This window comes from Eretmochelys imbricata, chromosome 8 (genome assembly GCF_965152235.1).
Source record: "Eretmochelys imbricata isolate rEreImb1 chromosome 8, rEreImb1.hap1, whole genome shotgun sequence".
Classification (NCBI taxonomy): Eukaryota; Metazoa; Chordata; order Testudines; family Cheloniidae; genus Eretmochelys; species Eretmochelys imbricata.
In genome coordinates this window covers 43829951-43848315 of record NC_135579.1, presented here as the reverse complement: position 1 = coordinate 43848315, position 18365 = coordinate 43829951, and the positions used below count along the sequence as shown (strand labels likewise).

The window sequence follows — 18365 nt, the reverse complement described above, 5'->3', positions numbered from 1 at the left end:
GTAGAGGTCAAAAAGCCTTATTTTTACAGGTAGCCTAAGTAAGTACAGAGGCATTAAGCTGTTTGCATCAGAGGCACTGTGACCCGGTGGCTCAGATGTGAGCCCATCACTTCCCAGTTCAGTGTTCTTTCCCCAATTCTGCCATAGGCTTTCTATGTAACCTTTGCAAATTGCTTAAATCTTCTAGGCAGTCTGTGTGACTGCCGCCTTGTAACCTACATCTGAGTAAAATGCCATCATTTGGACTGGGTATGACTGTGCTCGGGTAGAAATAACTGCACGAGGATCATCGTCGGGGACAATCAGGCCTTCTGTTATCCCCTCTGGAAAACAGACCTGGGTTTTTTTGCTCAGACTCTCAAAGGTATTTAAGCACCAAACTCCCATTGATTTCTGTTGAAGTTAGGAGCCTAACAACTTTTGAGGATCTGGGCCTTTTCATCCTAGGGCAAGTGGGAACTGATGGGAAGGACCGACTCCAGCAGTTATGAGGTTTGCCTTGACCTTTGAAAAGGTGCAGGCTAACAACAAAGACATTACCCATCAATGCCACTTTTTGTGTGTCTCAGCTTCATTGTCTAGTTTTCAAAGAAGGACTGTTTCCGAAACCCTTTGCTATTCTTGCTGTTGAAAACTGCCTCTAGCTGGAGGCAGTGTTCAAACCTACCTGTATCTCATATGGTGTGGTGGGATGTTTTCAAAGGATGCACAGAAGCATTAGACGCTTTGTAAACGCTATCAAATGGCGCCATTTACCTATAAGTCTTTAACAGGCCTCCTTACTCAGACAAATCAATATGTTCAGAAAAACGTCCCTAGTGTAGGAATGCGTCTGTGAGTAACGCTTTCTACCATCTTTGGCTCGGAGCCTCCACGCCATTCTGGCGGATGGAGATGTGGCCTCAGTTCTTCTTGCCTTTGTCACCTCTTATCTGGATGACACCAGTGTGATACAGCTGGGCATGAAGCCTTCAGCCTTTGAGACATTCCAACTAGTACAGAATGCTGCAGTGCGTCTCCTCAACAATGCGGGCTCAGTAACCACCTGCACATCAAACCTGCCCTCCACTCCCTACACTGGGTTCCCATATTTATCAAGTCAGGTTCAAGGTCTTGGTCCTTCAAGGAGCTCCATGGCCTGGATTCAAGGTACATGAAAGGGCCTAAAGCCCATGCTGAGGTCCATAGCTGAGAACTTCACTCCTCTGCCACAGTGGAATTCTCTAGCCCAAGGGGAAGGCTTGTCTTTGCAGACGCCAAACCTTTTGTGGGGGCTGGTCCCAGATTGTGGAATGAATTCCCACAGAAACTAAGGATCACCCCAAACCTCACCACCGTCAGCTCCAAGAGCAAGGCATGTTTCTTTGACATGCCTTCACTAATGGACACATAGAGCCACATATGTGTGTGTGTATTAATTTTTTTTCCAAAACAAAACACTCCCCTGCACACCCTTCTCCCTACGGGGCAAGGATGAGAGAACAAACCCATGACAGATGCTAGTCAGGTGCACTACAGGAAGGCACTCAGCTACTATAGTGCTGAACATGGCATAAGAACCTATGTAGAATGGATCTGGTTTAGGCGTTGGCTATTGCAGAACCCTTATGAGCAATATGTGCACACACACCCAGAGCCTGATCCTGCTCTCCATGGGTATTCAACTCCCATTTATGTGAATGGGAGCAAGAAAAATCCCACTTGTCTCTTGTCTCCTCCTCCTGATTTGAAAATGGACGGTTAGTTCCCTTTGGAACGTTCCCTGTAGTTAGATCGCCTTCAGCTCTCATGCTTGGGCTCTGCTGGAAGGAAAGAGGTTGCAATTAAGCAAATTGATCAAAGAGTTTTGTTGTAGGTAATTTTGAGCACAATCCTGCTTCCTTTGATTTCAAAAAGAGGTATGGACCCAATCCTGCTCGTCTCCCCTATCCCTATCCTCCTTTTTGCCCTTTCACTGCCACCTGCCACCCAGGGCTGGTGGGAACCATCACCTCCGCAGCTGGCTAGGAGCGCTGTGCCCCCTGACTCACTGTCAGTGCCTTCCCATCGCACATGCCTTTCTCCTGGGCTTGGGCCTCTTAATTTGCTATCAGTTTTGCGTCTGTCACTCCCTGCAGCCTTGGGGGCTGGCGTTTCTACACATCCAGGGGAACTTGCCTTCCCTGTTCAGGTGGGGCCAGCGTGGCTGGGCTGCGGGGAGGGTGCGAAGGGGACACCTGGGGGGCCCCTGTCCTGCTCTGCCCAGGTGTTTGGGACCGGACACAGCCCCGGGCAGGGTGCAGCTCGCTCTGGGCCAGGGTCCGAGGAGCCCTGTGGCTCCCAGCCTCCCGCCCTGGCTCTGCGCTCAGCAGGGACTAGTGATGCGCGGCAGCAGGGGCAACCCCCCGCTGGTGCGCGGCAGCTGTCTCCAGCCGGCCCCGGTTCCGGCCCCGCGCTCGGGGGGTGCAGACAGCGCAGCCCCGTGTGATGAGGGGGCGCCTCGTGCAGCTGGGCGGCGGGGGCTGCTCCCTGCACCTGCTGGCGCGCCCGGCCCCCGCGTCGGTCTCAGCAGCGGCGCAGCGCGGGAAGGGAGGGAAGGCGAGGCGGAGACGGAGTCGCCCCCAGCTCGCCAGCGCGGCCAATGGGCGGGCGAGCCGGGCTGTGGGCGGCGCGGAGCGGAGCTTGGGCCGGGCGGAGCAGGGAGCCCGCACACAGCAGCGCGTCTCCCCGGCTGCGCGACCCGCGGCATGGCAGCCAAGTGCCCCCGGTGCACCAAGACCGTCTACTTCGGTGAGTGCCCGGTGCCCCCTGCCTCCCCAGCCCGGGGCATCCCCCGGGCACGGACCGGTGCCCCCCAGCCTGGGGCACTCCCGCCCGGGAACAGGGGCTACCCCCTTGCGCTCCCCAGCCTAGCCGCAGCTCTTCCCCCCATCCCCACTCCTCGGAGGGACTAGTACCTCCCTTTCACACACGCCCCGCAGCCTGGGAAAAGGGAAGGCTACTCTCCCTCCATCCTGGGTGCAGCCCCAACCCGGCAGTAGGGGCTGCGACCCCCCCCGCCCTGTATTTCCCCCCCCCCTTGCACCCGCCCTCCCGAGAGCTGAGTCCATCCCCAGTCCGTGCGTTCTTCCCGGGGGCGGGGCGGGGCGAGCAGCTGGTGTCTCCCTTCCCCACCCTCTGTGCACCCCTACCTGGGAATAAGGGGGCTGAGCCCATCCCCAACCTGGGTGCACCCCCTTTCCAGTTTGCAGGCTCCCCCTCTCTGGGAACAGAGGGCAGCTGAGCATGTTAGACCTTGGTCTGTGGCTCTCTGCTTGGATTTAACATGATGAGTAGAGGCTATAGGGATAGGGCGTGGCAGGGAAAGGGTTAGAGCTAAACCTCTGCTGCTTTGGTTGGTTAGGGGGAAACACCTGCGTTGTTTGTATTTGTAAAGTTGTGAGGGCTCCACCTGATCTGGTCCTCTGGTACCGGCTCCCTGGGAGAGTCCCTGTGTGCGCTTACTGGGACAGTGTGATTGGGATCTCTGCTGGGTTGTCTGATCCCCTGCCCAGATGGGTGTGCGTGGCTGGGCCAATCTCTCAAGTGCTTGGTTCTGCAGCTCGGACCAGATTTTTCAAAACAGCTCGCGTCTGTCCCACACCCAGTGTGTTGAGATCATAGACTCACAGAAAGGTAGGGCTGGAAGAGACCTTGAGAAGCTATCAAGGCCAACCCCCTGGGTTGTGCAGGGCCAAATAAACCTAGACCATCCCTGGCAGGTATCTGTCCAACCTGTTCTTAAAAATCTCCAGTGACAGGGATTCTACAACCTCCCTTTGAAGCCTATTCCAGAGCTTAACTACTCTTATAGTTGGAAACTTTTTCCTAATGTCTAACCTAAATCTCCCTTGCTGCAGATTTATCCCACTACTTCTTGTCCTGTCTCCAGTGGCCATGGAGAACAAATGATCCCTATCCTCTTTATAACAGCTGTTAGCATATTTGAAGACTATCAGGTCCCCCCACGTCATCTTTTCTCCAAACTGAACATGCCCAGGTTTTTTAACCTTTCCTCACAGGTCAGATTTTCTAAACCTTTTTATCATTTTTGTTGCTTTTCTCTGGACTCCCTCCAGTTTATCCACATCTCTCCTAAAGTGTGGTGTCCACAACTGGACACAGTACTCCAGCTGGGGTCTCAGCAGTGCCAGTAGAGCAGGACAATTACCTTCTATGTCTTACATACAACACTTCTGTTAATACACCCCAGGATATTACCCTTTTTTGCATCACATTGTTGATTCAGATTCAATTTGTGATCCACTATAAACCCCAGATCCTTTTCAGCAGTACCACTGCCTAGCCAGTTATTCCCCATTTTGTAGTTGTACATGTAGTTTTTCCTTCCTAAGTGATGTACTTTGAGCTTGTCTTTATTAAATTTCATCTTGATAAATTGAGACCAATTCTCCAATATGTCAGAGTTGTTTTGAATTTTAATCCTGTCCTCCAGAGTGCTTGCAACCCCTCCCAGCTTGGTGTCTCCCAGAAATTATATAAGCATACTCTCCACCCCATTGTCCAAATCATTAATGAAAATATTGACTAATACCAGACCTGGGACTGACCCTTCTGGGACCCCACTGGATTTACTCTCCTAGTTTGACAGCAACCCTTTGATAACTACTCTTTGACTACAGTCTTTCAACCAGTTGTGCACTGACCTTACAGTAATTTCATCTAAACCACATTTCCCTAGTTTGCTTATAAAAATGTCATCTGGCACTGTGTCAAAAGCCTTACTAAAATCGAGGTGTATCACATCTTCTGCTTCTCCCCCATCCATCAGGCCAGTAACCCTGTCAAAAAAGGAAATTATTTTGGTTTGGCATGATTTGTTTGTGACAAATCCATACTGGCTATTCCTTGTAACCCTATTATCCTCTAGGTGCTTACTAATTGATTGTTTAATAACTTGTTCCAGTATCTTTCCAGAGAGTGAAGTTAGGCTGACTGGTCTGTAATCATCTGCAAATCTCACACTGATTGTGGGTGCTGAGTAGCTTTGATCTGACCAGTATTGCCAGGATGGCGGTGCCAGGAGGCCCGCCTGAGTTAGGACACATTGACTTTCCAGAGGATGGGCAAAGTTGTTTTTGGAAAGACAGGAGAACTTGGCAGTAGTGGGAAGAATGGGAGGTAAAAGTCAGAAATGAGTTCCAGCAGCATCTACAGACAGCAAAGAGCTAGAATGCAAAGGTTAACTACATGTGCCCCCCCACCCCTCAATTCTGCATGTTGAAGTACAGAGCATTTCTCATCCAAACCATTTCCAAAATCTCTGAATTGCTTTGTTCTCCTTTACTGTAAATGTATGTAAAATACTCTTATAGCGCACTTTTCACTAATGGAGCTCACAGCACTTTACAAAGGTGGGTAAAGCAGTATTAGTTTCATTTTACAGATGGGGAAACTGAGGCACAAAGACACTTAATTATATTTTAAAAAGTGGCTTCTGAATATGGGGATATCCATTCTTGGGGTGCCCAGCCTGAGGCACCTTGGACCCCATTCTCAGAAGCACCGAGTACCCACAGTTCCTGCTGTCTGCAGTTGAAGAGATGGCTGTTCTGCACCTGTAAAAGTCAGACCCTGGGCGTCTCCGGTGGAGCATCCTGATTTTAGTGACTTTCCCCAGTTTACAGAGCTGGTCATGGCCAATCTGGGACTAGAGCCCAGGTCTCCTGACTCCTTGCTGTGCCTTGCCACCATTTGACAACTTACCTCTTCCAATACCGCTTTTATTACGTGAAAAGTACATGGTCCAGACCGTGGCTTGGCACCAACTAGAACCTAGCTTTGACTTGCTCCCTTCTCCAACCTGTCATGGTCTTAAGAGTCCTGGGAATTACTGTTGAAGATTAGGATAATTTTAAAGGCACGGGGAATTAATCTCCATTACCCAGATCACTTTCTGATTGAATTAGTTAGCTTTGCATTCCGGCTTAGTTTTGGCTAGTGCTGCTTGCAGGTTATTCCCACCCTGGAGAATAGTTCCCATCTCCCTCCTATGATCTACTGCCATGTAGCAAAGTGTGTGACTGCTCAAGCATCCATCTTCCCCAGTCCTTGCTGCTCCTGGTTGTTTATTTTGGTAGAGAAATACCATGGGGTTATGATAGCATCTGAGCGTTCAAAGCTTTGGGAAGGGTTGTGCACTTTCATTCCGCTGCAGCCATCTCCAAGTAAACATTGAGAAATAGGAATTTGCTTTTTCTCCCCTTCTAAGTCTTTTTGTGGGGGCGGGAATAACTCAGCCTGTTGGATTTCTTCCCTTGTGTGTGAATCTTTCCCTTTTAAGCTGAAAATACCGTGTCTGTTTTCCTGGAGGCCCCAGTCTGATGTTAGTTTCTTTCTCCCTGCTCTCTGGGTGACTCTGTTCTTGTGGAATCACTGGTTGCTGTTGGTAGTGGAGAAGACTGTCCTCTCCTGACTGCCCCAGCTGCAGTCAGGGAGATGGGGCCATATTTTGCCCAAGCAGAAGTACCCATGGGAGTGAGCCAGAGGAACCATGATCTTGCAGAGTTCACTTCCAATCTTCCCCGTTTAGGGAGGAATCAGGTCAGCATTCCCAAGATTTGTGATGAGTGGAAGCGTCAGTCCTGCAGAAGTTCTAGGCTCTTTTACTTTCCCCACCCTCTTGCCCCACGGTCCCAGGGAAGATGGGTTTATGCAGGTGTCATCCACCCACAGCTACATAAATGAGCTGCCTAGATGCACGGAGCAGGTAATAACCTAGAGAGAAGAGACCCCCTATGCTCCCTACTTTGCAGCAACAACATGCAGAAATCCGCTTGGATAGAAGCCATCTTTGCATGCCATGGGCTGTGGCTGCTCCCTTGCTCCTCCCAGCCCCAGCTCAGCCTCCGCTGCCTGACATCCCATGGAGACCTGGCTTTATTTGTGGGGGAGGGCTTCTGAGGGGTCTGAGGAAAGGGGTATAGGGGAGACTGTGCCACAGAGCCAATGCTGGTTCTATGCCAGCCAAGGTGGTCTGTATTCAAGAGTGGCGAGAGCAATCAGAGTCAGAGCTGGTCCAAAATTTTCTGTTGAAACACTTTTTTGATGGAAAATGTTGCAAAAACAGTATGCTTTTGTTGAAATATCTTGCATATAACACCCCCCCCCCAAACCCAAATATCAAAACATGTTCATTTCTCTTGGTATGAAAACAAATCAAACACTTGTTCTGCAAGTTGGGGAAATCACTTCCTGACCAGATCTAGTCCAAACATATCAGGAAAGTGGCAGAAGAAGAGGTGTTTTCCTGCTTCTTGTTTCCAAGGCCAGTTTTTATTTTGAACTTCCACTGCAATTGACCAATAAATCACATAACCTAGTGGGAAAGCAATAGTGGAAGTATCTTCCACAGGTTGCGTGTGTGCATGAATTCCTTTATTGCCTCTTAAATTAAGGGAGACTGATTAATAAAGTCCTGCTTGTTTGGAAGTGTTACTTCCTTGTGATGAATGACCCCTTGGTTATAATTATTTTAGATGACAGGAGTTGTAATTCTGAATCTCAGGAAAATGTAACCAAATTATTTTTCTCTTCCCTCTGCCTGACTTTGTTGAGATGCTCATGTACTGAAATGGGCAGCTGTCCAGAAATAACGGTAATTTTATTTATGGAAAATTAACTTTCAGTCTTCCTGTTGCCTTTTACTCCACGGAAAAATCTGGCAGATCCTGCCTCTGTAATGAGAGGGATGTGGGTGTTTCCTGAAGTACAGAATGAGGTTAAAGTGCAGGAAAACATAAAAATAGATTTTTTTTGTTTTTGTTTTGAAAAAGCACATTGTGGCCTGGGACGTTTTTCCCAGTAGCAGCTGGGCCATTGGTTAGTCTACCTTTTTTTTACAATGTGATTTGAAAGATCCAGTGAATACTTGTTGGGACTATTTAAGTGAAAAAGTAACTGCTTGATGCTAATTCTCCATAGCTGACTCCTAGACCCCTAACTGCAAATAGCCCATGTTTTGGTCTCTTCCACCAGGAAGAGTTGGTGGTCACAGTCACCCTGAAGCAAAACAACTGAGTATTTCCTAAGCTACCAATACAAAAGAGAGGCCTCCAAGTGAGTTTTGCAGGGTCACTGCCTTTGTGGCCTGTGCCTGGGGGAAAATTCTGAATTGCCCCTCTCTACCAGCCTTTGTTTTCAGGCTAGTGAACTGCAGAGAGAAAACTGCAGCAGCTGGCGTCTTGCTGCTTCTCTGTGCAATGTTTATCACAGAATTCTGAGCTTGAATACAAAGTTAAAAAGACAAAATATGTAACAAGTACATGCGATTTATTGTCCATCTGCTGGAACCCAGGCAGGCAGATAACAAACAGGCATTTTTTGTTCTTGATTGCATTGTTCTAAAGGACCTCGTCTGGCGGTGGGTGTGTGAACGCGCATGCAATTACAGAGTCAGGGAGCTTTGCTGCAAGGGGGTGGCTTTTCTTTGTCCAAAGAAATGCCTGTGGGTACATGCCAGCCCATGCCAGAGGAAGAAGTGGCCAAATAGCCCCAGAATTTAGCATTTTTGTGCAACTGGCAGCAGCAGCGAGTGCTGAGGTATTGGGGGGAAATTTTGTATGTGTGGAATGAGGAGCCTGTTGTCTGGAGGCAGCAGAGAGAGAGGCTTTTAGCTTGGGATCATTTGATTGCCAGTATTGGCCAGCGTCTGAGGTTGGAGAGTGCTTCTGAGTTGGGCGGCGGGGGTGGAGGGTATAAGGCTCACAGCCCAGCATCAGCCTCTGTAGCTTGGGCCAGCAGTAACCAGCACCATAGGAGAAGAATGGAGGCAAGCTGCCTCTCACTGATACCCTGGGGGAGCAGTCCAAGCTTCCCACAGGGGAATCCTTGGTAAGCAGCAGCCCAGCATCACGGGAAAGGGGAACAAGTGTTAGCAAGAGGTGAGCAGACCCCTTGATCCATGGTCACTGCAACTGGGTCTGAGCTCAGTAAACGGGCCCATTGGCTGGTGTCAAAGTGCCCAATGCCCATCATTGCTACACCAGTCATCTGTGTATCAGCTTCTCCTGCCGCTGTATTTAGGAATACAATGTCCTGGCCAGTACTGCTTCCTTCTGTGCTTTGCAGAGCTCTGTGCAGGCTTGTTTGCTCTGGAGAAATTCAAGCTAGAAGAGCAGAACCAGCTCTGCTATTAATAAGTAACCACTGTCCTTGGAAATAGATGCTTGCTGTTTTCCAGTGCCCATGGCCTGAAAATCTCCAGCCCAGGCCGGCTCTGCATGGCTGAGTGTGAGGATTTTGTCTGTGCGTGTATTATAGGTTTTCTTAAAATATTGAGAAAACTCCAGCCTTCTCTTCAGCACAGCCTGCATGGCAGAGACCATATGGGTGACTTAAGCACAGCTGCTTTATTGCCAGGGATAATGCTGATGGCCTGGAAGCTGGCTCTTATATAATCTCCTATTTTGATGTCTGAGAGGCTGCTCTCTGGGTGTGTCCATCTAAGGAGACAGGGTTTCTAGCAAGTTGCCGCCTGACTCCGGTATCAGAATACAAGCAGCTGACGGGGATTTAGCTGTGAAAGTCCTAGAGAGCAGGAAATTGCCCAAAGCTGCAGAGTGGGGTGACTAGCACAGTTGTAGTGTACTTGGACAAATACTACAAATGACAGAAAATCACATAGGCCTTCCTGTAGTAGCAGCCCCTAACCTTCCTTCCTGCCTCTTCACTGGGGGTATGTCTGCAGCTTATTAGCAAACATTTCTATAGCAGTAATGGCTAAGGGTCACATCAGGGTGTGCCCACTCATAGGTGCCGACCCCGTGGGTGCTCCGGAGCTGGAGGACCCATGGGGAAAAATTAGTGGGTGCTTTGCACCAACTGGCAGCCAAGCTCCCCTCAATCCCCGCCCCACCATCACCACCTCCTCCTCCCCTGAGCGTGCTGCGTCCCCGTCCTCTGCCTGCCTCCCAACGTTTCCCGCTCAGTCGCCGCCAAACAGCTGTTTGGCAGTGTTAGCTCGCTCCGGGAGGGAGGGGGAGGAGTGGGAACGTGGCATGCTCAGGGGAGGAGGGGAAGCTGGGGTGGGGATTTGGGGAAGGAGTTGGAATAGCAGCAGGGAGGGGGCAGAGTTGGGCGGGGACTTTGGGGAAGGGGTTGGAATGGGGGCGGTGCAGGGGTGGGAAGGGGCAGGTCCTCAGGGAAGGGGTGGAGTGGTGGCGGAGCTGAGGCCAGAGGGGGGTTGAGCACCCACGGGAAAGGGGGGAAGTCGGCGCCTGTGGCCCCACTGTGCTCAGTGTGGTGCAGATGTAAATGCAAGCTCTGCTCCCAAAGAGCTTGTGGTCTGAAAGACAAGATGCCAGTTGTTAACTATGTTTCATAGATTCCAAGGCCCGAAGGGATGACTGTAATCGTCTAGTCTGGGTCCTGTGTAACCCAGGCCAGAGAACTTCCCTGAAATGATTCCTAGAGCAGATCTGGACAGGTTAATTAACATGCCTGGTTAATTAACCACTTGTTCCTATCACTTGATGCACCTGAAGAGTGGGGTTTTTACCCACAAAAGCTTATGCTCAAATAAATCTGTTAGTCTTTAAGGTGCCACCAGACTCCTTGTTGTTTTTGTGGATACAGACTAACACGGCTACTCCCGGATACTTGTTCCTACCTGTGTTCCATCCCACAATTAGCATAGACCCAGCCTTGCAGAAACCCCTGCAGGAGGTGAGAGCACCTAATATGCTGCTGTGTTTCATCCTTGCAGTTCTCAGTGGCTCCCCTCCTCCTCTGCTGTTCATTGGGAGCCAGCTCACAGCTTCTCCTTGCAGAGCAGCTGAGGGACAGATTGGGTGTGCCTGGGACTGGCAGGAGACTCCCCTGCAAGCCAACTAGTATCTAGTTTTTCCATGCTGCTCATTAGGTCAGCAGGGAGTGAGTGGTGCTTCCATTTCTCACTGAACTGCTGATTGACAGCAGGTGTGGCGAGAGCCTAGGCCCTGATCCAGGGAATGCTCCCGTGTGCTGTGCAAGTGTCTTCAGGAACAGGAGCTTAGTTTTTAGGCTGCAAGCAAGCAGTTAGAAGGGAGCTTCATTTATTGATCACTGTCCTGGAAAGAGCATAGGGAGGGGGAGAGAAAATAGGAAAGGGGAAATTGAGAGAGGGGGGAAAGGAAATTGAATGGAGGGGGAAGAAAAGTTAGAGGCACAACTTGAAAAGAGGCAGATAAAATGGGGTGGCGGGGAGAGAAACAAAAATAATGAGGCAAAACAAATTTTCCATACAGTTATTAAGAAAATGTTACAGTAAAACACAAAAAATGAATAGCTTCTGTTACATCACACGTAGGTCTGACTTTACGTATGCAGGGTCAGATCTGTGCCTAGTACCCAATATATATTACCTCTGTTGCCTTTAGACTAAAAGCCATCCTGCTCTTACTACAGCACTATGCATGCTGAAGGTGCTGTATAAGCAGTACTGAGGACAAGGGTTGGGAGACCTTGCTGAGAATGGGAGCTGGGTCCCAGGTGCCCAGTGCGGGTCAGTAGAGAACCTACTCTGATTTTGCTTTCCCCTCTAATATTAGTGTTGGCTTTCTGCATGGCTTTCTTCCTGGTTTTGTGTGTGCCTGATGGGTTATACTAGACAAGACCCAAAGGCCGCTGGGTCAGAATGGAGTTTTGTTGGCTTTCTACCAGGATGGAGGCAGGTAGATTAAAAAATAAAATGTCTTAACTCTTGTAAAATGCAGGAAATTACATTGGACACCCTACAGATGTCCCTGGGCACATCGCTTCATGGTGATCTTTTCCGTGCTTGTGCAACCCATGTAAGGAGAGGGGGTTCTTTGTCCCCCTCTAGTGACTGGTTCTTCTACAAAGTTTGAGTCCACTAATGGACTTTGTCCTCCAGCGGTAAAGGCTTATAGCACTGAATGGCTTGGGTTCAAACCCCGCTGACAGGCCAAGTGGGTTTGGTTAAATTTGTCCACGTGAGTTTCCAGGCTGTTGCATCATCCACCCTGTTCACCCTCACCTTTCCATGCAGGCCTGAGAGGGGACAATGCCTTTCTGGGCTGGGAAGCTATTGAAAGAGTGGTGCAGGAGGGGAGTTGAAAATGTCTCTGGCTTCCCTTCCTAGCACTTGAGCCCACATGGCATTTGACACCTGACTCTTTGGTCCAGTGGGCTTCCTTTGATTAATTTTAGCATGGATAATTTTGAAGAGCGGGTGACATCCTGCAGAAAAAGGAGAGTGCCTGCAATGCATTGTGGCACGGGTCCCTTCCTAGCCCTGGAAGGAAGGAGACCTTTTGTCTGCCTGGGCTTTCAGCAGGAAACCTGGCTGCGCTGCACACTGTGTTGGCAGGTGACTTTGCACCAGCAGGCCCCATCATTCAGTTACTTCCACCCATCCATAGGGTGGTGAAGGGTAATTAGCAGATCTTTTGTTCCCTGAGCGAATGCGTGGAGTTATCTGTGGGTAGCTTGAAGCTCTCCGGGACCCTGCACTACAGGTTTGTAGGAATACATGAGTGGAAGGGCAGCCAGTTTGTGCAGTTTTCAAGGCTCAGATACATCGTGAAGCAACAGGTCCAAGGCTGTGGAGGGCCTCCAGCAGATGAGGCGTACACGCAGTGTGTGATGCCATGTGGACTCCATGTTTGTATTAACACTTTGGCCAGTGGATTCCTGGTGTCCTGTGTAGTGCTGGGCTCTCATCGGCACAGGCCAGCCAGTCAGATTGTGCCTCCAGACCCCACTCTGCTCCTGTTTCCTCCCTTAAAAATGGGTGTTGGTCCTTGTCTCTCTAGAGCTGCAGTTCCTGGAAACTATGGGGCTTACTGAAAACCTGGTGTGTTTCCATGGGAGAGGGCAAGAATGAAGAGTGTAGAACTTCCTTCTGGGGCTTGGAAGTTGATGAGGAGATGAAGCACCTCTCTGCCTCACCAAACCAACGGGCTCCAGAAAGCAGGCCCCGGTCATGAGCAAATCAGGGCAGGTTTCAGAGAGAGCTTGGCCCTAGCCATGAGCGTTATCAGTCTAGAGCCTTGTGTTCCCTGCCATGGAACGGGATGCTATAAAGACCAGTGTGGTTTCTCCCAAACCTGAGGAGAGCACAGGACAAATTAGCCAATTAAAGACATGCATGCTGGATTGGAGGGGGTCACTGACTGGACCAGCCGTGTTTCTTTTACTATGTTTGGTCACAAAATCTATGTAACTTTCTATGGACCCATGTTGGCAGGCAGATGCTTTAGTGCTTTTTTTTTTTTTAAAAATAAAACAAGCCATGGCAACAAGATGTCAGCAGCAGCTATGATCCCATCCCTGTGGCCCCGCAGTGTGTCTGGTGCACAGAGAACGTCAGCCAGAAGACTGACTGATTGACTTTGGTTTGCAGCTTCGGCAGGCTTGTGGTGGAGAGGGCTTGACAATGATAGTGATCCTATGGGCAGTGCCTGGGCTCCGAATTGGAGAAAAGATTAAAAATGTGAATGGCAGTGGATGGATATACATCAGGGTGGGGACAGAGGGGACAGCCTAAATGATTCTCAGCGGGTGGGTTACAAATGCGTATAACCCAGCTAGTCAGAATGATTTCCTTCTTCCATTACCTTTTAGGGCTGTGTGTTTTTCCTGCAAGTCTTGCTGCTGTTACAGGGAGCTGCTCTGTTTTCCAGTGTCGCGTATTAGAGGAAATCTCCTGGCTAGCAGAGAGCAATGCAGAGCCTCAGCTTCAGGCCCTAGTAGTTAGCAAGCATGGAGGTTCATCGCTCAGCTGTCCTTCTCTGCCATTTTTCAGGCTACCAGCATGACCTGTTATATTTAAAAGAAACTGATTAGTTTAAAAGTAACTGATGTTGCCAGACCCTGGGATGCTGAGCTGAAGGCAGGTACACAGCAGGTGCAAAATGTTACTCGGTTGGAGTGGTCACTATTTACGTTTTTCAGAGTAACAGCTGTGTTATTCCTTTTCCTTTTGCGAATATAGACTACTTGTGGCACCTTAGAGACTAACCAATTTATTTGAGCATAAGCTGTCGTGAGCTACAGCATCCGATGAAGTGATCTGTAGCTCACGACAGCTTATGCTCAAATAAATTGGTTAGTCTCTAAGGTGCCACAAGTCCTCCTTTTCTGTTTACATTTGACATTCATCCCAGTGCAAAACAGTGCCAGGGCAATGGAGAATTGGGCCCCAACTGCCTGAAGAAACCACTGTCTCCTGGAGGGCTTGATTCAGCTCTCACGGATGTCTGTGGGAAGCTCTACATGGACTCCCTGGATTTGAGATTGGGCCCCCACCAAGGACGGGGAATTGAAGATTCAGGTGGTTAAATAGAATGCAGGTTGATAATTTTGGCATCCGCTGCTGAGCAGGAGGAACATGGCTGCCTTCCCTTTTGAAGGGTGGGCTGTTGCCTGCAGGAAGGAAGTCCCTGAGAGAGTGAGAGATTTAGGGCTTGTCCTGGCGAAGGGGAAAGGTAGATTTCTAGAGCATGTTAGCAACCACATTCTAACACATGAAGGTAGACAAGGCAAGTTGTATCCCCACACACGCTAACTGGTTGAGCTGACCTGGGGGATGAGCCTGGGTTAGACTTGAAGTTGTGTTAGAAGGTGCAAGCAACATGATCTAAAATCCTACTCCTCTCATCCTAGTCCAGACATACCGTTAGGAAAGGCCGGGTCACAGCCTGACTCTGAGCTCTCCGCCTTTGCCTGTCATCGTTTCCTCTGAACTAGTTTTGTGTATTTTTAACTCTGCTAATCTGGGTCCTGTCAGCAGCAAGAGGGGGAGAGGAGCTGTGCCTGGGGTTGGGATGTTCTTGTTTGGACACTCACACAAATGATTAAATAAGACAGAACGGGTCCTGAGCTTGTGGGCAGAATGGTGAACCTTTCACCATTCCCTGAGTGCTGGGAAATACACTAAGAAACACAGAAAGTGCCATGGACCGAATGCTAATGCTGCACTGCCAAGGCCCCGGGCATCAGGAAACGCCCAGGTTCAGAATGGCCGTACCTCTGTAGCCCTCCCCCTTGTGTGTAGACACTTAGTTACAGGTGCTGTGGCAATTTAAAAGAATCACATCTCAGTGTGAATTTTTCTTGCTTGTATTTTGTTGAGGCTCCTGAGATGACTGTCACTGCAAGGGAGTAGGTGGGGAAAACATTTTCCTCTATTGTTTTCTCCTTTGTGTGATTGACAGCACTCTGTATGCTCAGTTTCCCCGGTGTGGTATTAGGCCCCAATCCTGAAAAGTGGTGCTGCCATTGTACTGCAGGGAGTCCTATGAGTTCAGGCTCAGGACCAGAGCGATTAGATTTTCCCTCTTGTTTGTGTGGGTCTCATGCAGCAGCTGGAGGGGGAGAAGCTTCCTTTAGAAAAAGGAAAATATGGTGATAAAGCCACAAAGGAAAATGTGATGATAAAGCTACAGAGGCTGGCAGGGGACACAAGGCTGGTGTGGTACCAACACAAGCTTAAACTTCTTTGGAGTAGAGTAAGTTTCAGATTCATGATGTCTCTTTAATTACGTGGTCCCATGCTCCTTCTGTAATACAAAACAATATCATACAGTTCTGACTAGCACTTTAGATAAACATAGATAGCATCTTGTGACAGCATTCTTCATTCTTACATATGGATTCCTACATTAGTTGCACTGTCCTGGCGCAGTGTATTTGCATTCATATTATGCCTGACCTGGCAAACGCTTACACATGTGAGGCACTCGATCTGCATGCATGAGAGTTTGTAGAACTGGGGGGAGGAGGTGTTAGACTTCTTATACAAAAAGCTTTTAAAATAAAGAGGCGCAAGCTGAGGTCCAGATTCAGCTCTCATTGAAGCCAGCAGAAAACTCCCATTGAAGTCCCAATAGAAAACTTCCACTCAGTGAAGTCAGTTCGATTCACCACAGATGACATGGGATGGTGCCTAGATACAGTGGTGACGGGCACACTGGAATTGCCTCAGACAGACGTGTGGGTGACATGTAGCCTGCTTCTAAGATCTGATCAGTGCAACTGCCCCACCCAAAGCCACTGCAAAGAAGACAGAAATCTACAAAAGATTCTGCCCCCCTCAGTTCTCAGAAGTCCTTGGGGGGCCCTGCCAGGGAGTGGGTTTGTGGAGGCTCAGGAACTGGGTGTCTGGCGGGGTCCCCCTCCAAGTCAGTGTCTGTGAACACAGTCCACAGTAGCAAACTAAAGTACCAGGCTCTGTATATCTGCTGCCTGGTGCAGCAGTCTGTGAGTCTCCCATCAGGCTTTTATCAGGCGCTCTCCTGGTGTGCTGCTGAGAGGCTCCAAGCTGTTTGAATGCCCCTTTCTCTTCCCAGCTGGAGGGAAAAAGGAAATGGCCTCACTGGGAAAGGACTTTGTTTTTCATACTGTTACAGTGACTGCTCCTTGTTTGGGCTGTCATGATGGAGGGCAGCTCATTACATCACATGGTCTGCCCTAAAGCAAGAAGGCAGTGGATCTCTTGGGCTTAGACTTGGCAGTGTGTGACGTTGATTGGAAGGGTGTAAAGCTGGAGCTTCCTCTCTGAGGCTCAAATCCTGGCATGGGCCTCCCGCCTGCAAATCACGCTGCAGATGGAAGATGCTCTACATCTACCCCAGAGGAACTGGCAGCAGTTTGCCCCTGTAGTATCTGGAAGCGTTTGTAGCGGATGGAGTTTGTCCTAGTGCACATAGCCGAAACCTGCTGGGCTAGTTATTTGAACTGGAATGCTAGCGTATGTGGGTGCAGTAGGAGAAGGCTGGTGCTGAATATCACTAGCCTTCAACATTAAACGGAGTAGTATACTTTGGGGTGAAAGGTGTTGCATGATCCAAAAGAATCTCATGGCACATCACAGAATTTACAGCACAGTAGCCATACCTGTCAAGTGAATCCATTACTGAAATGCCCCTACTTCTGGGGTCGAGTGAGTCAAATGCTTAACAGCTCACAGCAGTGCCACACAACACATTAGAACAAGAAGTGTCCACGTTTCAGAACCAGTCTGATACAATTTAATAAGGAGGGTATGGCAGCCAAATGTCAAATAATAGAGAAATTGCAGTGGGCAACTGCAACAGACTCCCCAGGACAGGAGGAAAATGGGTGAAGAATTCCCAGATGAGCTGGAAGAAGAGTGCACAAAGTTAATTAAGGATTGAAGGGAATAGACAAGGGTAGCAAAAAAGCAGAATGCATTAATGCAGAGTTCTAGTGTTATTGGACAGGAAATAAAATGAAATGCTAGCTAAAGCATCTGGGGCAAAATAATCTGGAAGACAGCTATTCAGTAGGAGTGGGAAATCTGGAACGCAATGATGTAGGGACACTGGGGTAATAATGGAACACAAATCAGACAAGCAGCGTGGCTGCCAAAAAAGGCCAGAGCAATTTTAGGCTGCGTAGCGAGATCCTGATTCTGATCCCACTCACAGTGGTGTTCTGGTAGGCTGGGAGAACTCGCTTGGAGCCATTCCTGGTTGATCCCCACAGAGGTGATAGTTCTCCTCTCCGTGGGTGAGACTACACTGCGAGAATGCTTTGTGCAAGTCTTGGAGGGACTTCAGAGAGAGAGCAACAACAGTGACTCTGGGGCCGGAGGGATTGAATTACTAGTGAAGAACGAACTATATATGTCTTGGCTGCACAAAGAAGTGGGGACATAACAGCCAACAAATATGTGAAGGCTGGAGATGAGAAGGAGGGAGAAGAATTGTTTAGAAAAGTCCGGTTTCAGAGTAACAGCCATGTTAGTCTGTATGCGCAAAAAGAAAAGGAGGACTTGTGGCACCTTAGAGACTAACCAGTTTATTTGAGCATTATGCTTATGCTCAAATAAATTGGTTAGTCTCTAAGGTGCCACAAGTCCTCCTTTTCTTTTTAGAAAAGTCCGAGGAAGTAGGGGTGAGAGTGTAATGCAGCTAAACGTCAGAAAAGATTTGCTAACTGAGGGTCTGTTAGGCCGCGGGATGGAGGCCAGTAGCGTAGTTCACCTAATACTGGAGCCCTGGAGGATATTCTGTAGGACGGTGCCCCCTGCACACAGGAGAGGGATAACTTGACCTAATAAGTCTCCTCCATCTCCCATTTCTGATTTCCAAAAGGAGAAGGGGAGGAAAGCCCAGCCATCCTGAGACACCAGAGGGTGGGTCAGGAGACCTACAAATGTGGGGATGCTTTGAATTTCCCAACAAAGTATTGAAGAAGGCATGAGTCCATAGATCATGCTGGAGGCTCTGACCAATGGGACACAGGTATTGGCAGTGGAAGAAAACTAGGGGCTTGTAATCTTGCATGTGCAGTGACTTTGTTGGATGTTCTGCCGTGAATGGAAGTAGCAGCTAATGTTCTCAGCTGCCTGGTGTTTC

At 49.1% G+C, this 18365-nt stretch overlaps 1 protein-coding gene across 1 annotated transcript in view; it reads left to right on the top strand.

Moving 5' to 3' along the window:
• Positions 1–2360: 2360 nt before the first annotated feature.
• LOC144269549 (cysteine-rich protein 2) overlaps positions 2361–18365 on the top strand; it is a 56547-nt gene continuing 40542 nt past the window's right edge. The window contains exon 1 of the mRNA XM_077825336.1: positions 2361–2769. Within this exon, the coding sequence (XP_077681462.1) occupies positions 2361–2769 (409 nt within the window). The remainder of the gene's footprint in view (positions 2770–18365) is intronic.